The sequence below is a fragment of the Sphaeroforma arctica genome (assembly GCF_001186125.1).
Source record: "Sphaeroforma arctica JP610 unplaced genomic scaffold supercont1.27, whole genome shotgun sequence".
Lineage (NCBI taxonomy): Eukaryota > Ichthyosporea > Ichthyophonida > Sphaeroforma > Sphaeroforma arctica.
The window spans coordinates 175,026-189,957 of record NW_014040531.1 but is presented as its reverse complement, the minus strand read 5'-3'; the positions used below and the strand labels follow the sequence as shown (position 1 = coordinate 189,957).

General features: G+C 41.7%; 1 protein-coding gene across 1 annotated transcript in view; it reads right to left on the bottom strand.

Annotated features, from left to right (window-relative positions):
• The window catches only part of SARC_00785 (hypothetical protein), a 21,655-nt gene extending 7,065 nt beyond the window's left edge, over positions 1–14,590 (bottom strand). The window contains exons 1-23 of the mRNA XM_014305537.1: positions 13,817–14,590; positions 12,702–12,886; positions 12,193–12,319; positions 11,768–11,848; positions 10,941–11,131; positions 10,357–10,535; positions 9,519–9,673; positions 9,172–9,233; positions 8,690–8,838; positions 8,159–8,376; positions 7,571–7,735; positions 7,074–7,253; positions 6,443–6,533; positions 6,013–6,085; positions 5,193–5,319; positions 4,376–4,531; positions 3,797–3,934; positions 3,434–3,504; positions 2,579–2,702; positions 1,921–1,969; positions 1,575–1,733; positions 667–736; positions 85–259 (exon numbers count right to left, since the gene is read on the bottom strand). Coding sequence (XP_014161012.1) covers positions 85–259; positions 667–736; positions 1,575–1,733; positions 1,921–1,969; positions 2,579–2,702; positions 3,434–3,504; positions 3,797–3,934; positions 4,376–4,531; positions 5,193–5,319; positions 6,013–6,085; positions 6,443–6,533; positions 7,074–7,253; positions 7,571–7,735; positions 8,159–8,376; positions 8,690–8,838; positions 9,172–9,233; positions 9,519–9,673; positions 10,357–10,535; positions 10,941–11,131; positions 11,768–11,848; positions 12,193–12,319; positions 12,702–12,886; positions 13,817–14,413 — 3,522 coding nt within the window. The 5' untranslated portion in view covers positions 14,414–14,590. The remainder of the gene's footprint in view (positions 1–84; positions 260–666; positions 737–1,574; positions 1,734–1,920; positions 1,970–2,578; positions 2,703–3,433; positions 3,505–3,796; positions 3,935–4,375; positions 4,532–5,192; positions 5,320–6,012; positions 6,086–6,442; positions 6,534–7,073; positions 7,254–7,570; positions 7,736–8,158; positions 8,377–8,689; positions 8,839–9,171; positions 9,234–9,518; positions 9,674–10,356; positions 10,536–10,940; positions 11,132–11,767; positions 11,849–12,192; positions 12,320–12,701; positions 12,887–13,816) is intronic.
• Positions 14,591–14,932: the final 342 nt, after the last annotated feature.

Genomic DNA, 14,932 nt, shown 5'->3' with positions numbered 1-14,932 from the left:
TGTATATATATATATACTTCATAATATATATGCATATATATACATATATATGAAAATAAATATGTTGGGAACGTAAGTGTATACCTCAGACTCCTCTTTGAGAACATCCTTGCAGTTCTTCACACGTGCCACTATAGTGTGCAAGTAGTCGTAGCTCTCGCCCTGAGATCCTTTTTCGTGATGCGTGAGTACATCTAGACAGAACGTAAGTATTTTTACCGCAGACTGAATGCGTTCCTCTTCACTGCCATCCTCCTCTCTGTTACGGGCGTATGCATTGATGCCATATTTGGTAGGGTGAACTGTTATGCTTCAAAAAGCTACAAGAGAAGAAAAACGTCGACTATGACAAATACAATCGACATATATATGGATCACGACATTATTGTCCTAATTGTGTATGTTTAGGGTTTAGGGTTTAGGGCTTAGGTTTTAGGGTTTATGTTTTAGGGTTTAGGGTTTACAAAACAGTCCTCACATCACTTTTTCCCAGCTTCTGTCAGCTATTCAAATAAAACAAGGCGTGTATCCCACATATGGACAAGGTGCCCATCTACGCCACGAAGGAGGATAGCCGAACATAAGACTGCAACGAGAATCAGGATTTCAAAAGCAGTTCGTATAAGACGACCGCACGATTATGTGAAGTGTGGATCTCATACCCACCTGTGTGCAATGACTGACAAAAGCACGGGAAGCGATAGCTCCGGCCGGAACCGGTGCAGCACCTGCTCATCTGCGGCGAATTTGATTTGATTATTTTAAATTTTAGAACGTGTTACAGAATTGGAATTGTCATTATATGACGTCAGGAGTAGGGGTTGTGCAAGTTGTGTACATATCGATAGCGGCGTGAGTATTTCATGCATGAATGCCCGGTAGGTGTGCCATGGCCACAAACGTGGAACTACACACAGCGAATTTTGTGCACATCTGTGTCAGCGCTACAAGCTTGTCTACAACTGCTTAAAGGAAGAAATTATACTCGAACCAAGTATATTGAGTAGTCAAAGCGTTTTTACCCCTTAACAGCTGTTGGGTCGTTAGTAAATATCGAGGTCTGCTATCGAACAGAGAACTAATATATTGTTAAAAGAAAGACATCCCGACAAATAGGTCCCGTATTTCAGGAGTCGCTGTGCATGATACTTTGACTAGAATAGAAGTTCTGGAAGGGCGAACACAAGCAAAAAAGCTGTTGTAGCGATTCGCGCCGAACTAGCCAGCAAATCTATCATTGTATGACTCGAGTGATGCACAAAAGGGAACTCGGATAGCCCAATATCGTAAATACATGATCTCACACTATAGTGCAACTAAACAATCGACGGAGATGCGTTGTTCGGTCGAAGTCTCAACAACTGCAATTTGAGGTTTTCAAGTAGCGATTCGGGGACATGCTACGCATATGTAAATTCACGAACGCACAAGTAACTCTTCAAGTACACGGTCTAAAAAAGGATTGCGTAGATGGACACTCACTAACTTATGCACACACAAAAGATAGCTCAGATATTGTATACACACGTGTTTTACAAACAGTTTCACAGAAAGTCAAGTATAGGTGTACGTACTAGTTCCACTGGCCTTCAGCTGTGCGCTGATCTGCTTATACTTCTCCACTATCTTAACGTAAGATGCACGCGCGGATTTTTGTAGATTCTCGTTCGGATCGAGTGCGGCGATGGGCACCAGAGCCAGGAAGTTGATATCTAACTTCATTGAGAATAAACCTGCGTATATTATGAATTATTAATATAAATATCAAGCCTTGGCGAAACTGCGGAGTTTATTTGTACTATAGAATTCCATGCTTGGTGAGGAAAAGCAAATCCACAAAGAACCTCCAGTCTATAGTCCTCATATGCAGCATCCAGCAATGAATTATCATGACAATCAAATGTAAACTTGTGGACATACCTCGTATAAGCTTCTTGCTGAAGCCTTCTCGGACGCTCTCCTCTGGATCCTACCATAGTGATACAAACCAGGAAGAACAGTTGCATGTCACTGTCAGAATAATCAATTTTCCTGCTATATTTATCTTGCTATTTCTGCAGATTTGTAGTTATAGTCTTTACATATTCACAAGCAATATTCTGTCTTGGGGCAATGCTTGCAGCTTGAAATTGCCTTAGCGTGGTGCTTGACCAAATATTCACTTCGGCTTTAAAGCCACAATTTAAGGCAGAGTTTAGCAAAATACCTCAGACGTGCACTGCTTAAAAGAACAAATGACACACTATATATATGAGCCAACCAGAGAATCGCATTTCATATCGTCTACCATTGACTATTCATCAAACCCCACATAGTGTGAATAGCCATTTGCCTGATATGTCATCAGTTTATAAGGTAGTTAAATACCAGATGCATATAGGCGAATTCCCATAGCCACATGCCCCTATATAGGATAGCAAATAATACACTCAAATCTGAGCACAAATCGCGCAACAAGCCAAACAAATTTTCGTGCACCCTAAAACTCGAACGAACTATTTCATCATACTAGAATTGACCGATTTTAAGCTAAGCACACTCCCACATACATCACTTGCACACACGAACACGCACACACCTCCATAGTCAGGGCCAGCAGATCCATTTGACTTGCTGGAAGAAGAGGTTTGTATGACTTGCACATGGCCACCTTCAGGTACCCGCTAGCACCTACCAATCGCAACTTAGCATCATCCTCCTCACTGCGTATACAGAGGCAAAAGGATGCGCCAGTTGACTGTGACCATACGTGAGGTAAACTTCGGTGAGAGCGTGTATGACCTGCAGCCTCTCTTGGCTTCACAGAATATGGAAAAGGAAGTAATATAGTTGGAGGAAGTAATATAATTGCTAATAGGGTGGTGATAAGGGGTAGTTTGAAGATAAGTCATCATAAGTGAAGTAGGAAGATACTTTTTATATGCCTTGTCTGATATGATGAATCGGGGATCGATTGACGTAGTTATCCAACTATTCAATGCTTCGAGATGACTGAAAAAAAAACTAAGTGGCACATGGAGGGTAGAAGAGAACATCAAATATATAATTTTCTACATAACGACAGGCATTGTCACACTCAAATAACAAACGTGTGGTACTAAATCTACACGGTGGGTTATTCACCGAGAATGCACACACTTGAGCGTCAAATACATTTTCTCCAATTGGCTACCACCAATTTCACAATAAACTACAAAGATAGGCTGATATTAGATAAAAACCAGAATATTACATCGGTGTGATCGCAATCATTTGAGTTCAATACATTGGCAATAGCGAGCTCTCTTTTCGGCAATAGCGATCTCCCTGCATCGGCAATAGCCAGCAGCTCTCTTATGATTCGTATGGCATCAGTAAACAGTCAACACCATGTACATCTTGATTCATGTCCCGGTAAAAGTACACATTTATACAAATGTATCGGAACACCTACCTCATTGGATCACGACAAAACCGCTTATTTGCGATAAGTGCTCTCAGGAGCTTGTTTGTGATTTTGAACGCCTGAAAGTAAAAAATCATAATACAAAACCAGTCAGAAGTAAGACAGCGATGAGAATATACTTTAATGGTGAATGATAGTGCAATTTGCTGAAATAATTTCAAACCCTGTATTCCTGAAGAGTACATATTTTTCTGTGTATTGATGAAAGTTGAGTAGCATGCTTTGTTCGCAATCATGTGGCCATGAACTACTTTGATCTCGCAGATATCAGCGCCCTGCACTCAAAGGCAAATATATATACTAGTGCCAGAGCCTGATAAAAACGCATTTAATTCACGAAGAAAAACTTACATCTACTGATTTGTTCTCCTCTTCCTCCGAAGCAATTGATGCACGGGCATCCATGCCGATTAGTCGCTTTACTAGCAGTTTCACACCCAACACTTTTGCGTCAATCTCCTTATGATCTGTGTCCCCTGTTTCAGCGGTCTGAGATGGACGGTGGGGAGATAAGGTTATTTGAATGAGATACGTGCGTTTAGAAGGAATATTTCGATATTATAATTGTAATGTACTGATAGTCTACGCTCCCTGCATAGTTTCTCTTGTGCATGTAGCGAAGGATACGAGGCATATATAGCTACTAGATTGGCACATATGATCGTATGTGTCCATTTACGTTTTCGCTCCGATTGATAAATACAAGTGCGATCTTGACACACTGGTTGTTAAAACAAGGCTCTCCGGCAAGGGCGGTCAGCATGCACTCTCGTGTGGGGGATCCTTGTAGCCAATAGGGAGTAACAGGAGCTGCGCAATGAACCACACAATAAACTTTCGATGCGCGCTTGTGATATAGACAAACAATTGGAATATTAACAGAAGGGTTTAAACAAATGAGGATCAATTCTGGTCCAGAGTACTACGTACCCGGTTGTTTTGAAGCAGATCTTTGACTACAAACAGCACAGCCGGGCCGCTGTTCACGTCGAACGCTCGCGGCGCGACAACGGCAATGGTGGACAGCGCTGATAGAGTTGTACAGATCAACGCGTGATCGAAAGTGAGGCGCGCAGGTGATGTCAGCTGTTGGGTGATTTGGAAGATGATAAGATTTGGGTTGAAATCGAACTGTGACAATAAAAAAAATGAGGGTATATATATAGGTGAAGTCGATTTGAAATTGTTTGTGGGATTTAAATTCATATAAAAATAGGGGCTAGTCCGTCTCTGTTACCGTCGTATACTCGCAGTGTGACAATGATAAACCTGTCAGCCCCGATAATCATGCAAGTTCTCTAGATGTGACAACTTAATTGTCTAATCGTAAAATTAATATGGCCAACACATGTATTTCCCTATGATACAGCAACACGTAATAGTGAGCGGATATGCTACCAAATATATGTATTGGCTGGTCCATTTGTGGCGCGCTAACTCACTGTTGATACCACCTCTCACACAAGCGGATAGTAACAACGGCCTCAAAAATCAGCCAACAATGTTCTCTGAACACGCATCACACATACTCGAATAATACTCCACGCTTATCGCGGCCAACGATTCACACTTAACAAGTGTCCCAGACATAATTAAATAACACTGAGCAACCTTCGCCAGGGCCCACGGTTCACGCTTGAGTAATATCACAAACATACGCGAATATTAATCAACAAGATTATACCACGGCCAGCGATCCACACTTGAGTATTGCCACACCACACGCGAATACACCACAAGTCCTCACCTCAGAAAGCAATTCATCGAAAGCCGCGTCAGGGTTGACTGTAGCCGCAGCCCACACTCGAACCGCTAACTTTGACTGACGGGGAGTGCCTGTAAGCACCATGTCATGCATCAGAGGGTGGGTAGATCTGAAAAGAGCAACCGGGAAACTGAATGAATTAGTAGCGCGCAATACAGCGCGGAGTAGCAAACCGTACTGATGTAGCCATCATGTCGGAGGCAAGGATACGAATAAGTGTATTTGCAAGCAGTATATTGAGAATCTGTCATTGAGCAGCCTGTTTTAAGTTATAATTTCGGCAATAACATATCGAGTATATCTCGATCAGTAAACACAGCACACTGTGCATCAGCGTATGATGTATAGATACAGTCGAACAGACAGGTGCAAATGTGTGTTTCTGTATGCATATATTTGTACTTGGGACAGACAATGACCAGCAGCACCTTAATACTGGCACCGGTAGTTTTGGGCACACTAAGTGAGCTCTGCTTTCTTAACTTACATCGTCATGCTTTGTCTCTCGTAGGATTAGAGTGACATCTCTATCAACTAGCGCGCCCAAGTGTTCTCACACTACACAAAAATCATTCATTGCATGCTGGTGCAGAATATAATATTCAATCTGAGAAAGCAAAGGCGTACGAGTACCCCTGGGCACACAACAGGATACTTCATGCATTCGACTTGTTGAGTGCGCACGTACGCAATAAGCGACACAATTATACAACTCGCTTCTCCTATTTTAAATTGTATATTTTGAGCAACTTTGTAGAGAATAGATACTACAAGCACAAGTAAACACATATAGTGTACTTACTCTAGCAGGCTCTTGGCATTACCGTGGCGCAGAGACTCTCCCATCAAGGCAAGCAATTGCAGCCCAGCATCAACTGTAACCAACAGGTAGCGCGTTGTTTGCATGCCGAATGAAGTTAGTGTGATGAAGTATTTGCCTTGCATGTATCGAACCACTACTATTGATGCAATTTTAACGTCGAGATTAATATATGATTCGCGGTTTTCTTCACGCTTTGTGGGGCGTACATGAAATATGTCCTAAACAAAAAAATACACCATAGATTGCTCCAATTAAGACCATATATATAGAAGAATGTGTAACAATGTGTCACAACGACGATTGATGAGCTCTGTTGGCTATTATTCAGACAACCCCGACGACCAAGGTAAGTGCCAATATGCAAGCACATAAGATACCACTGCATTCGCCATAACGTGCCTTGACATACCTATTTCATTCGATTCAGCCTTTAGAAAATCAATGAGGTTCTCCAGAATTGGCTGAGCCTCAAAATGCACAGGAGACACCTGAGCTAGCATCTGCACATACAACGATCAATTAGCACTGAACGAGAAGCAATATGCGATTGCACGCTTCTTAACCTGCAAGTCCTAAACTTATGTAAGTAAAGAGTAAAGAATGAGTCTTGTCGCTATCTGCGATTGAGAGCATTCTCGTTAACATCTGAGAAAATATGTGTTGATTTACTTCGCTAGCACTAATTCATGATTGCGAGGCACTAGCTCCTACAAATATCAAGATATATTTTTTATTTCTAGAAATTTTGAAAACTCACTAACGAAGACAACTCTACCATAGACGAGCAAACATAATGAATGACAGTCTGATGCTTCATCCCAAAGCTAAATGAAGATTTCTGACAGAAAACAACAGTTGTGTCCAGTAGTTTGCTGCCAATTTAAATAAACAAATAGGTAAGATCCCGTAATGTACCTCAACAGAAATCGATACAGAAAAATATTAATATGATTGGTAGCGTTAGTAGTAACACACCAACGTATGCACATGTATTAAAACTCATACATCTGAAATCGATGCGCTCGTGAACTCCCCCTTACCTTCAAGAACGAGCACACTGTCACAAACTCGACATTCTCAAATTCAGTGTCTTCGTTGGCAAGTGCGCGCAGGATCGCCAACTGATGCGTTACCAGATCTTGGCTGAAAATGACCAGTGAGGTACGACTGAAGATGGCTTTCACAACGTCCTTCTCCTTGACTTTGGTGACTGCATCTGACTGTGTTGTGAGCATGTGTGTGCGATTATTCTTTTTTAAATATCTTACGACTGCCTCTACGAATGCATTACAATTTGTTTTTAGAGGTCAAATAAGGAGGACTCCACATGCGCGATCTACAAGAATATGTATGGCATCCCACGAAACCAATCGAGAGATACATATCTCAAATATGAATTTTAACATGATCGCGTACGATAGTCTAGCTGATGCACAGTCAATAAACCACAGCGCTCAACGCATGCTGCAAAGACACCGAAGTGAACAAGAAGATGCAATGTTGATCATTGGGACAAATCCGGCAGCAAAACACGTACTAGAATTTCTCGTCGTTTCTCAGGGGTGGTGCTGACTTGCTGGGCTTTGAGTATCAACTTGAAGAGGGAGAGATCTTTGCTTTTGTGGATTTTCAAGAGCTTATCGAAATTGGTGCTTACATTTCCACCGAGATTTTTTGCAATTGTATCGAGTAGTTGCTTGGCCTGTAATACAATGTCGTACGCATTAGCCTTCGCCTAAAAGTTTGCGGCAATAAAAAAAATACTGTTTAAATGAGATTCATTTTTATATGCAGTTTCTACGATGTACGTTTATCGCGTGAATGTTAGAGCTGGAAGTAGATGTTAGGCAGATTGGCAAAAGTTATGAGGTAAAATTTATGTCATCGAATTTTGTAGCAGAGTCCATGAATTCTCGGAAGGTATCAAAAGAAACGCATATTAATTTAATGGCAATTGAACATATTCCTCGAATTCACGCGCAGAAGTGACGAGCAAACAAATAGACAAATATCGTAACAAGAAAACATCAAAAGAAAGGGCAAATTAATACAAATGAAGCAAGAAACTATAGCAGCGACACACACTGCCAGATCAGACGATTGACCCTCGATTGCGATCACATACCTTGATGTCCGTTTCCTCCCGATCCTCAGCTTTCTTCAGTCCGATCCTCAGATCACAGTACTTCTTAACTACACCCAATAGATTGATTTTGTGCTTGATCAATTGAGTGTAGGCCTTTATACCCGTTTCACTGAGAGACATGTACATATTCAGCACTTGTAAGGCACGCTCTTCTGCCGACGCCTTATTATCGATCAGGCAGTTCTGTATCACAGTTTCTGCAGAATGTGTAGTAAACAAAAGAACGACAATGTCGCGTATCCGATCTTGTTTTTATTGCCTCAGAGCATAATGTTTTCCATCAGTGACCCTTGAATTGTTGCATTATTCGTTGCAACGAATTCATATTCATTTATCCGCGAATGCCTGCGTGGAGGTCATGACAGGTGTCACGTATGCAGTGAATACCTCCTGATTAACCCAAACCTCAAAAAATTAAACCTGCTCAATGTAGTTTCACAGCGATGTACAGAATCTGAGACAAATATGATTTCTGCATCAATTCGGTACAAACAAATCACAGTCACATACCCGCGACACGCTGTGTGGAGTCGATAGGCGATGCACCACTCGTCGCGTACGCAGTGAACACAAACTCGGGGATTGCGCCGTATACTGCGAATAACTCGCGCTCATGACTTCCAATCATACCCGCAGAGTTGAGAGTTTCACCAGCATGACTGCACAGGTAGATTAAAAAAATCTTGAATCTGAAGTAGAAATGATCTAATGCACATCCTAAACTCTGGGCAGTTCGCGTAATTTATCGCTGTAGAGAGGCCTCATGGTTATATTCAATGACCGTACGCTGGGTTAGATGCAACAGGCCGTATACTACGACGATCACTGCAGCACTGTGGCTGCTCATATTCAGGAAAGGTCGATGCTTCGAGTTACGTATGTCTGTGCACCTGCAACATTGCCGACATAGTGTTCTAGGTAGCAAAAATATGCGCTTGGCTAGGAAAACAGCCAAGCGCAAGGAAAATTCTAAATATTTCTAAATGACTTACCACAGTAGTAGAGTCTTATATACTTCGCCTATTTGCTTGATCGCAAGGTCGCGGACTTCGGGCTGTAAATGAAATACGAAGAAGACAATAAAATATCGTTCGGAATCCATAGATATATTTGCCGATGGATGTCGGATATTTCTTCCGATACTAATATGCTGGATGAAAAGTGCTTCGACACAACGTCCTGCTGCGCAATACATGCCATCACGAGAGCGACAAACCATTCAGATGTTCATGTGGGTTCACTGCCTTAATAAGATGTACAAACTTGATATCAAACGTAATTTTCTACGAGCATGCACGATCTAGTATAAATCCCCCAAATGTATGACTGGGAACCGCACCTTCTTGTCCTTGCTCCGACAGCAGAGTCTTTCGAAAACTTCCTTCGATACCACGGACGGATTTGCCATCGCAGTAGAACACACTGCCTGCACTGTGCCCATGCGCACACTTTCGGCAGGATCAAGTACCCTCTCTCCTATTCGATTGACGATGTCTGCGAACGAATCGAAACAAAAGGGCTGAGGATTATCACAAGAAAAAGTGAGGTTTACCTGCGAGATATTGAGGTCTAAAATAAATTCGTCCTTATATATGATTGATGATATTTGCGCCTGTATTGGAAGGGTCAGGTCAAGATGAATCGGTCAGAGTAGAGTGTATGACTAAATTTTGAAGTATGCGAACCGAAATGGTGAAACAGCCATGAACCCATATGTAAAGTGCACCCCATGAACCCATATGTAAAGTGCACCCCATGAACCCATATGTAAAGTGCACCCCATGAACCCATGTGTAAAGTGCACCCTTCTATAGAAAAGGCTTACTGAGCACACTTGACTCTGAAATTATAAGGCTCGATGAACATATGCAACAGACCCTTGTGGTAATCACTGAGACTTCAGTTAAAGCGTATACTCAAGTCGAAAAACGCGACTGTTGTGTGTTAGAGTTTGTGGGGTCCGATGCACGTGAAATAGTTTATTATAGAAGCGTTTGTGAAATACATACAAAGCAAAAGGCAAACATTAATACAGCGTCAACCGTTTGGCGTGCGCTCAAAAATTCACCTACGAGGAAATGAAACAAGTATTCATGTATTTATGTACTGTTGCGTGCAGCGTTAAATGAGAAAATATCGTTCAAACAGTACGGTTCAAAAAGCATCATTTGTCGTACCGGAAGCGTGACGTGGATGCCGAGTCACAAACTGACTGCAATGTGCCACCACCTCCGCCCGAATGGCTGGCTCTATGTCCTTCAATCGCTGCAGCAGTTGCTCCCACAGACCTCGATGAGTTTCGATCATGGTAGAATCACGACAGAACATTCGACACAGCAATTGCGTCGCTTGGTATCTATTCAAAAATGTAAGGTGGAATACAGGTTGGTTTGTGCTTGAAAAATCGAACGCACGGAGCAGATGAGTCGAACCGATAGAAATGATTAGATGCATAATCGCGATCGTCGGAAAATTGTAGACGTCTATTGAGCTTTATACCCAGCTACACACAAATCTGCATCGTCAGAGAGCGCGCGAGATCCGTACTGTTGAGGCCTTATATAAATGTTGGCGTCTTTCATAAACTCATATGCACACTAGTATGCGTACATGTACATTCATAAGCATAAACGACTGATACAGCTACAAAACCACGCAATACCGTCATAAAAAAATCCACATGCACTCAAGTAACACGACTGAAGTGATACGACTGATACTGTTACAAACCAACGCAATAATACTCGTGTAGTATCCTCACCTTTTTTGCTGCTTCTCGTCTTTGATCTGAGGGTCGTAGTTCACTTCCAGCATTTGCTTGAGCAGAGGGTATACGTAAAGTATAGCATTGGGTGCGATATCACTAATTTCTCCCAGCAGTGCGTACACGTTTCCACCGTGTACCAGTTCGGCCCGTGATTTGTTTGCTCCGGTGAGTATCTCTCTGAAGAACTGTAACGTCCATAGGCGTGCGAAATACGAACCGTTGTTAGGAACTATGTTGTACAGACAAAAGGATACATCACCCTGTCAGCTATCACCTCTAGATATAGTCTGGATCCTGGCTCTTAGCTATGATAGCTGTCAGAGTATATTTGAATCACCACAAACTACCAATAGACACCACTCTCTATCATTGGCGACTAATGAGCTAAAGCTGCGTCGTATAGCTTAGCGAGTACGCCATTCTAACCGCACTAATAAGCAAGTGATGTAGCTACGCTACAACGTTCACTCATATCCTTAAGAAAGTATCACATGTATGTATACCACTTGAGTTATTTTGGATCGTTCAGCTCAAACTGGAACTGATATCCGGCACTGACAATTTGATATATGGCGAGCAATACTGCGGCGGTGAGATGGATCTAAAAGAGCAAGAATGTCGCAGCAAATCTCCAGTTGATCGAGGGACTCGTTTAAATACTCACACTACTTGCATGTCACACAATTTAAAATGTAGCATAGGGTGTCCTTGCAACGTAATTGTGTGAAAGCAGCGATAACCTTTTCCAAGTGCATGAATACACGAGAGCACACGTCGCTTTGAAATTTGAAATGGAAGTAACCTAGATTAACTCAGCTTACCCGGGTTAGGTCTCCTTGCATCGCAGTTTCGGCCTTCTGAAGTATCAGTCTCGATAGCGAAAACTGAATTGGATTTTCTTTCTGCAACGAATGAAGCCTGTGTTAGTCCATGTGATTCTTTTTCCATAAGCAGAGACTTCTTTCCAAAACCAGGCGAAGTAAATCGCAGCACGAGGAAATGGTTACTACTCAGATACATACTGTCTGTAAACGTGTGCCTTAGTAATTATATGATCGTATACTCCCCTAAATGACCAGATCGGTAGATAGGTTTGCTTGACCTATGGATTCTACAAACTTTACAGCCTAAGTTGAACCTACGATTGGAACACATTTTTATCCAGCGTGTGGTAATTAATGAGTTTAGACCACATCCAACCACTTTACATTAAAAAATTGAACTCAGCCGACTGGAGTCGTCATACCTTGTTGTCAGGCAAGAGGGACTCTAGAATGGCAATAAGCAGCTCAGGCTCAATACTGTCCATCTCCTTGAGACTTCCCGCCACCATGTCAGCCATGTATGACACAAGTTTGTTGGAGTGATTCGAACTGTATTGGAGCCCAAATTAGAAAGGTATGACCTTGACATGTATAGCCTCCGTGTTCAAGGGAGAAACTTGGAAATTACATTGCACACTTATCGCTAAAGTTGGTGTCAATGACAGATACTCATATTTTACTGATCTTTCGAAAATTTTCAGTCCTGTATTCATTGAAATGCATATGCACATATATCCCATGTGTAAACTACAGCAAATACATAACATGACTCGTTGCGTGTAGCGTGCAGGCCTCGAACAATACGTGGGCGGGTGAACTGTTACAACAGAATGTACATCTGTTTGACGCATTCTCAGCCCCAATATAGAACTCGTGCGTACATATCCGTGCATGAAACCACTTTGAGATAAGTGCCATTGGCATGACACACCTCACGGTCTCCTTCAATGTCGACACCAAACTGCAGAACAATTCGGTCGCCTCGGGTAGCTCAATGCAGAGCACAAACGAATGCACAAACGCGAGCACTTCCAGAAGAGAGAACGCCAGTGTGAAATACGGTGACTGGTGATTCGCAAGACCCCGTAGTTGCGAGATGAAGAACCTGAAAACCGCCTGTATGAAAAAATTTATATGGAAGTGTGTGAGACGAGTACGAGTTGCAAGACCCTGAGCGAGTACGAGTTGCAAGACCCTGAGCGAGTACGAGTTGCAAGACCCTGAGCGAGTACTTTTGATAACGGTAAGTGCAGCATTAGACCAACTATACATAGTTCAGATGTCAAGCTCGCTATAAAAATTGCTAGTTTTCCAGGCAGTCACCGTACCAATGGCTACGCATTTGGCACGAGTACAATACCCCACCGTCATTGAGGAAATATATGCGGAAAATCGGCAGCCACTTTCATAGGGTCGTAGCCACGATATACAGTGTTGAAAAGATATCTGAGACTCGCATCCAGACTATCAAGTTACCAGATTGCACATGTGGCACGGTCGAATGAGCAAGTATGAGGATTCAATGAACGTTTCGCTTTGATTTCTGTCTAGAGATCTGGCTCGATAAGACCATTAAATAGAATGCGTAGTGGAAACATCCCGGATGCCCTGCAAATCCCGGATTGTCAACATCGAACAGAGCACACTATCTCACAAAAGGAGTGCACAACCAACACTAATGCTCGCAATCATAGGCCGCCGAATTGAAGATCGAGCTACAACGGTCTGGGAGTTCCGCCAAAAACTTTATATCTATAGCAATTGGGTATTTAACACAACCCTTACATTTGCACATCCACCACCAAAAATAAAGTTTTCCACATGCGTTTGATGACCTAACTACAAACACAAGCACTACTTTATGAAAATATACTTTTCGAGATATATTGATGGCAGATAACCTATTCCATCGGGTTTTATGAACTCATGTTCGCGTGTCTACAATGCCACGTTGGCTTTTGAACGGGTTATTTGATAGCATTTATGAGCTGATAATCGATTTCGGGACAAAAGTATGCCATCAAGAGAACAAAGAAAAACACATACCACCAGAACCTCGTCGTTGTAGGGGGTCTGCGGTGCATAGAGTCTCAGTACTTCTGCCAAACAACACGCGACGTATATCTTGACGTCTTTGTCCTTGTGTTTCAGCAATGAAGTATCTACCAAAGTCTCGGCAAAATGTGCGATCTCGCTACTGACCGTTTCATGCTGCTTCTGTTTCTGCAGGTCTACGAGAAGTGCCTTTAGACGCTTCAAGAGCTCGTCTTTACTTATTCTACCTGTTATTTCTTTCAAGACCCACGATTTCTTCTTACTGTTACCGGTAGGTAGACTAGCAGTAACAACACTAACGCTAGCTCCTTCTATGGTGGCCACTGCACTGTCTTGGGAACTCTCCTCTGGGCTCTCTTTGAAATCGAACTCGCTCTGAGTCGATGCGCTCGATTGAGCACTCCCTTTCCCCTTCTTATCTGCACGTTTCTTGATTGTAGTTGCGGTTATTTTGACTGCTTTCCCTATCCCTTTGGTCGTCGCTTTAGCTTTTGCTTTAGGTTTAGTCTTTGCTATGGATTTGGGCTTGGCTTTTGCTTTGACTTTGGTCGCCTCCCCCTTGCTTTTGGCTGCCGCCCCTCTAGCCATACTGATTGAATGTGTATCTAATTACCGTATCCGTAAGTCTTGTATGCGCAGGATGTGCGTGTATGTATTCCAGTTCCATACAGATCGTATACATAGGCTCTCGTCACAGAGATGTACCTTTGATATGCACCGTTACATACGCATAGATACCTTCCATACACACTATGTCGTATAATTATATAATTATATATATCTAGATATCTATATATATATATATATATATATGTATATGTGTGAATATTTATTTATACATACATATATATTTATATATATATATATATATATATATATATATATATGTATATATAATAAACACACACCTACCTCTCACTCACATATATATATATATATATATATATATATATATATGTATATATCTATCTATCTATATATATATATGTATATATATATATATATATATATATATATATTTATATATATACATATATATATATATATATATATATATATGTATATGTATATGTATATGTATATGTATATGTATATGTATATGTATAT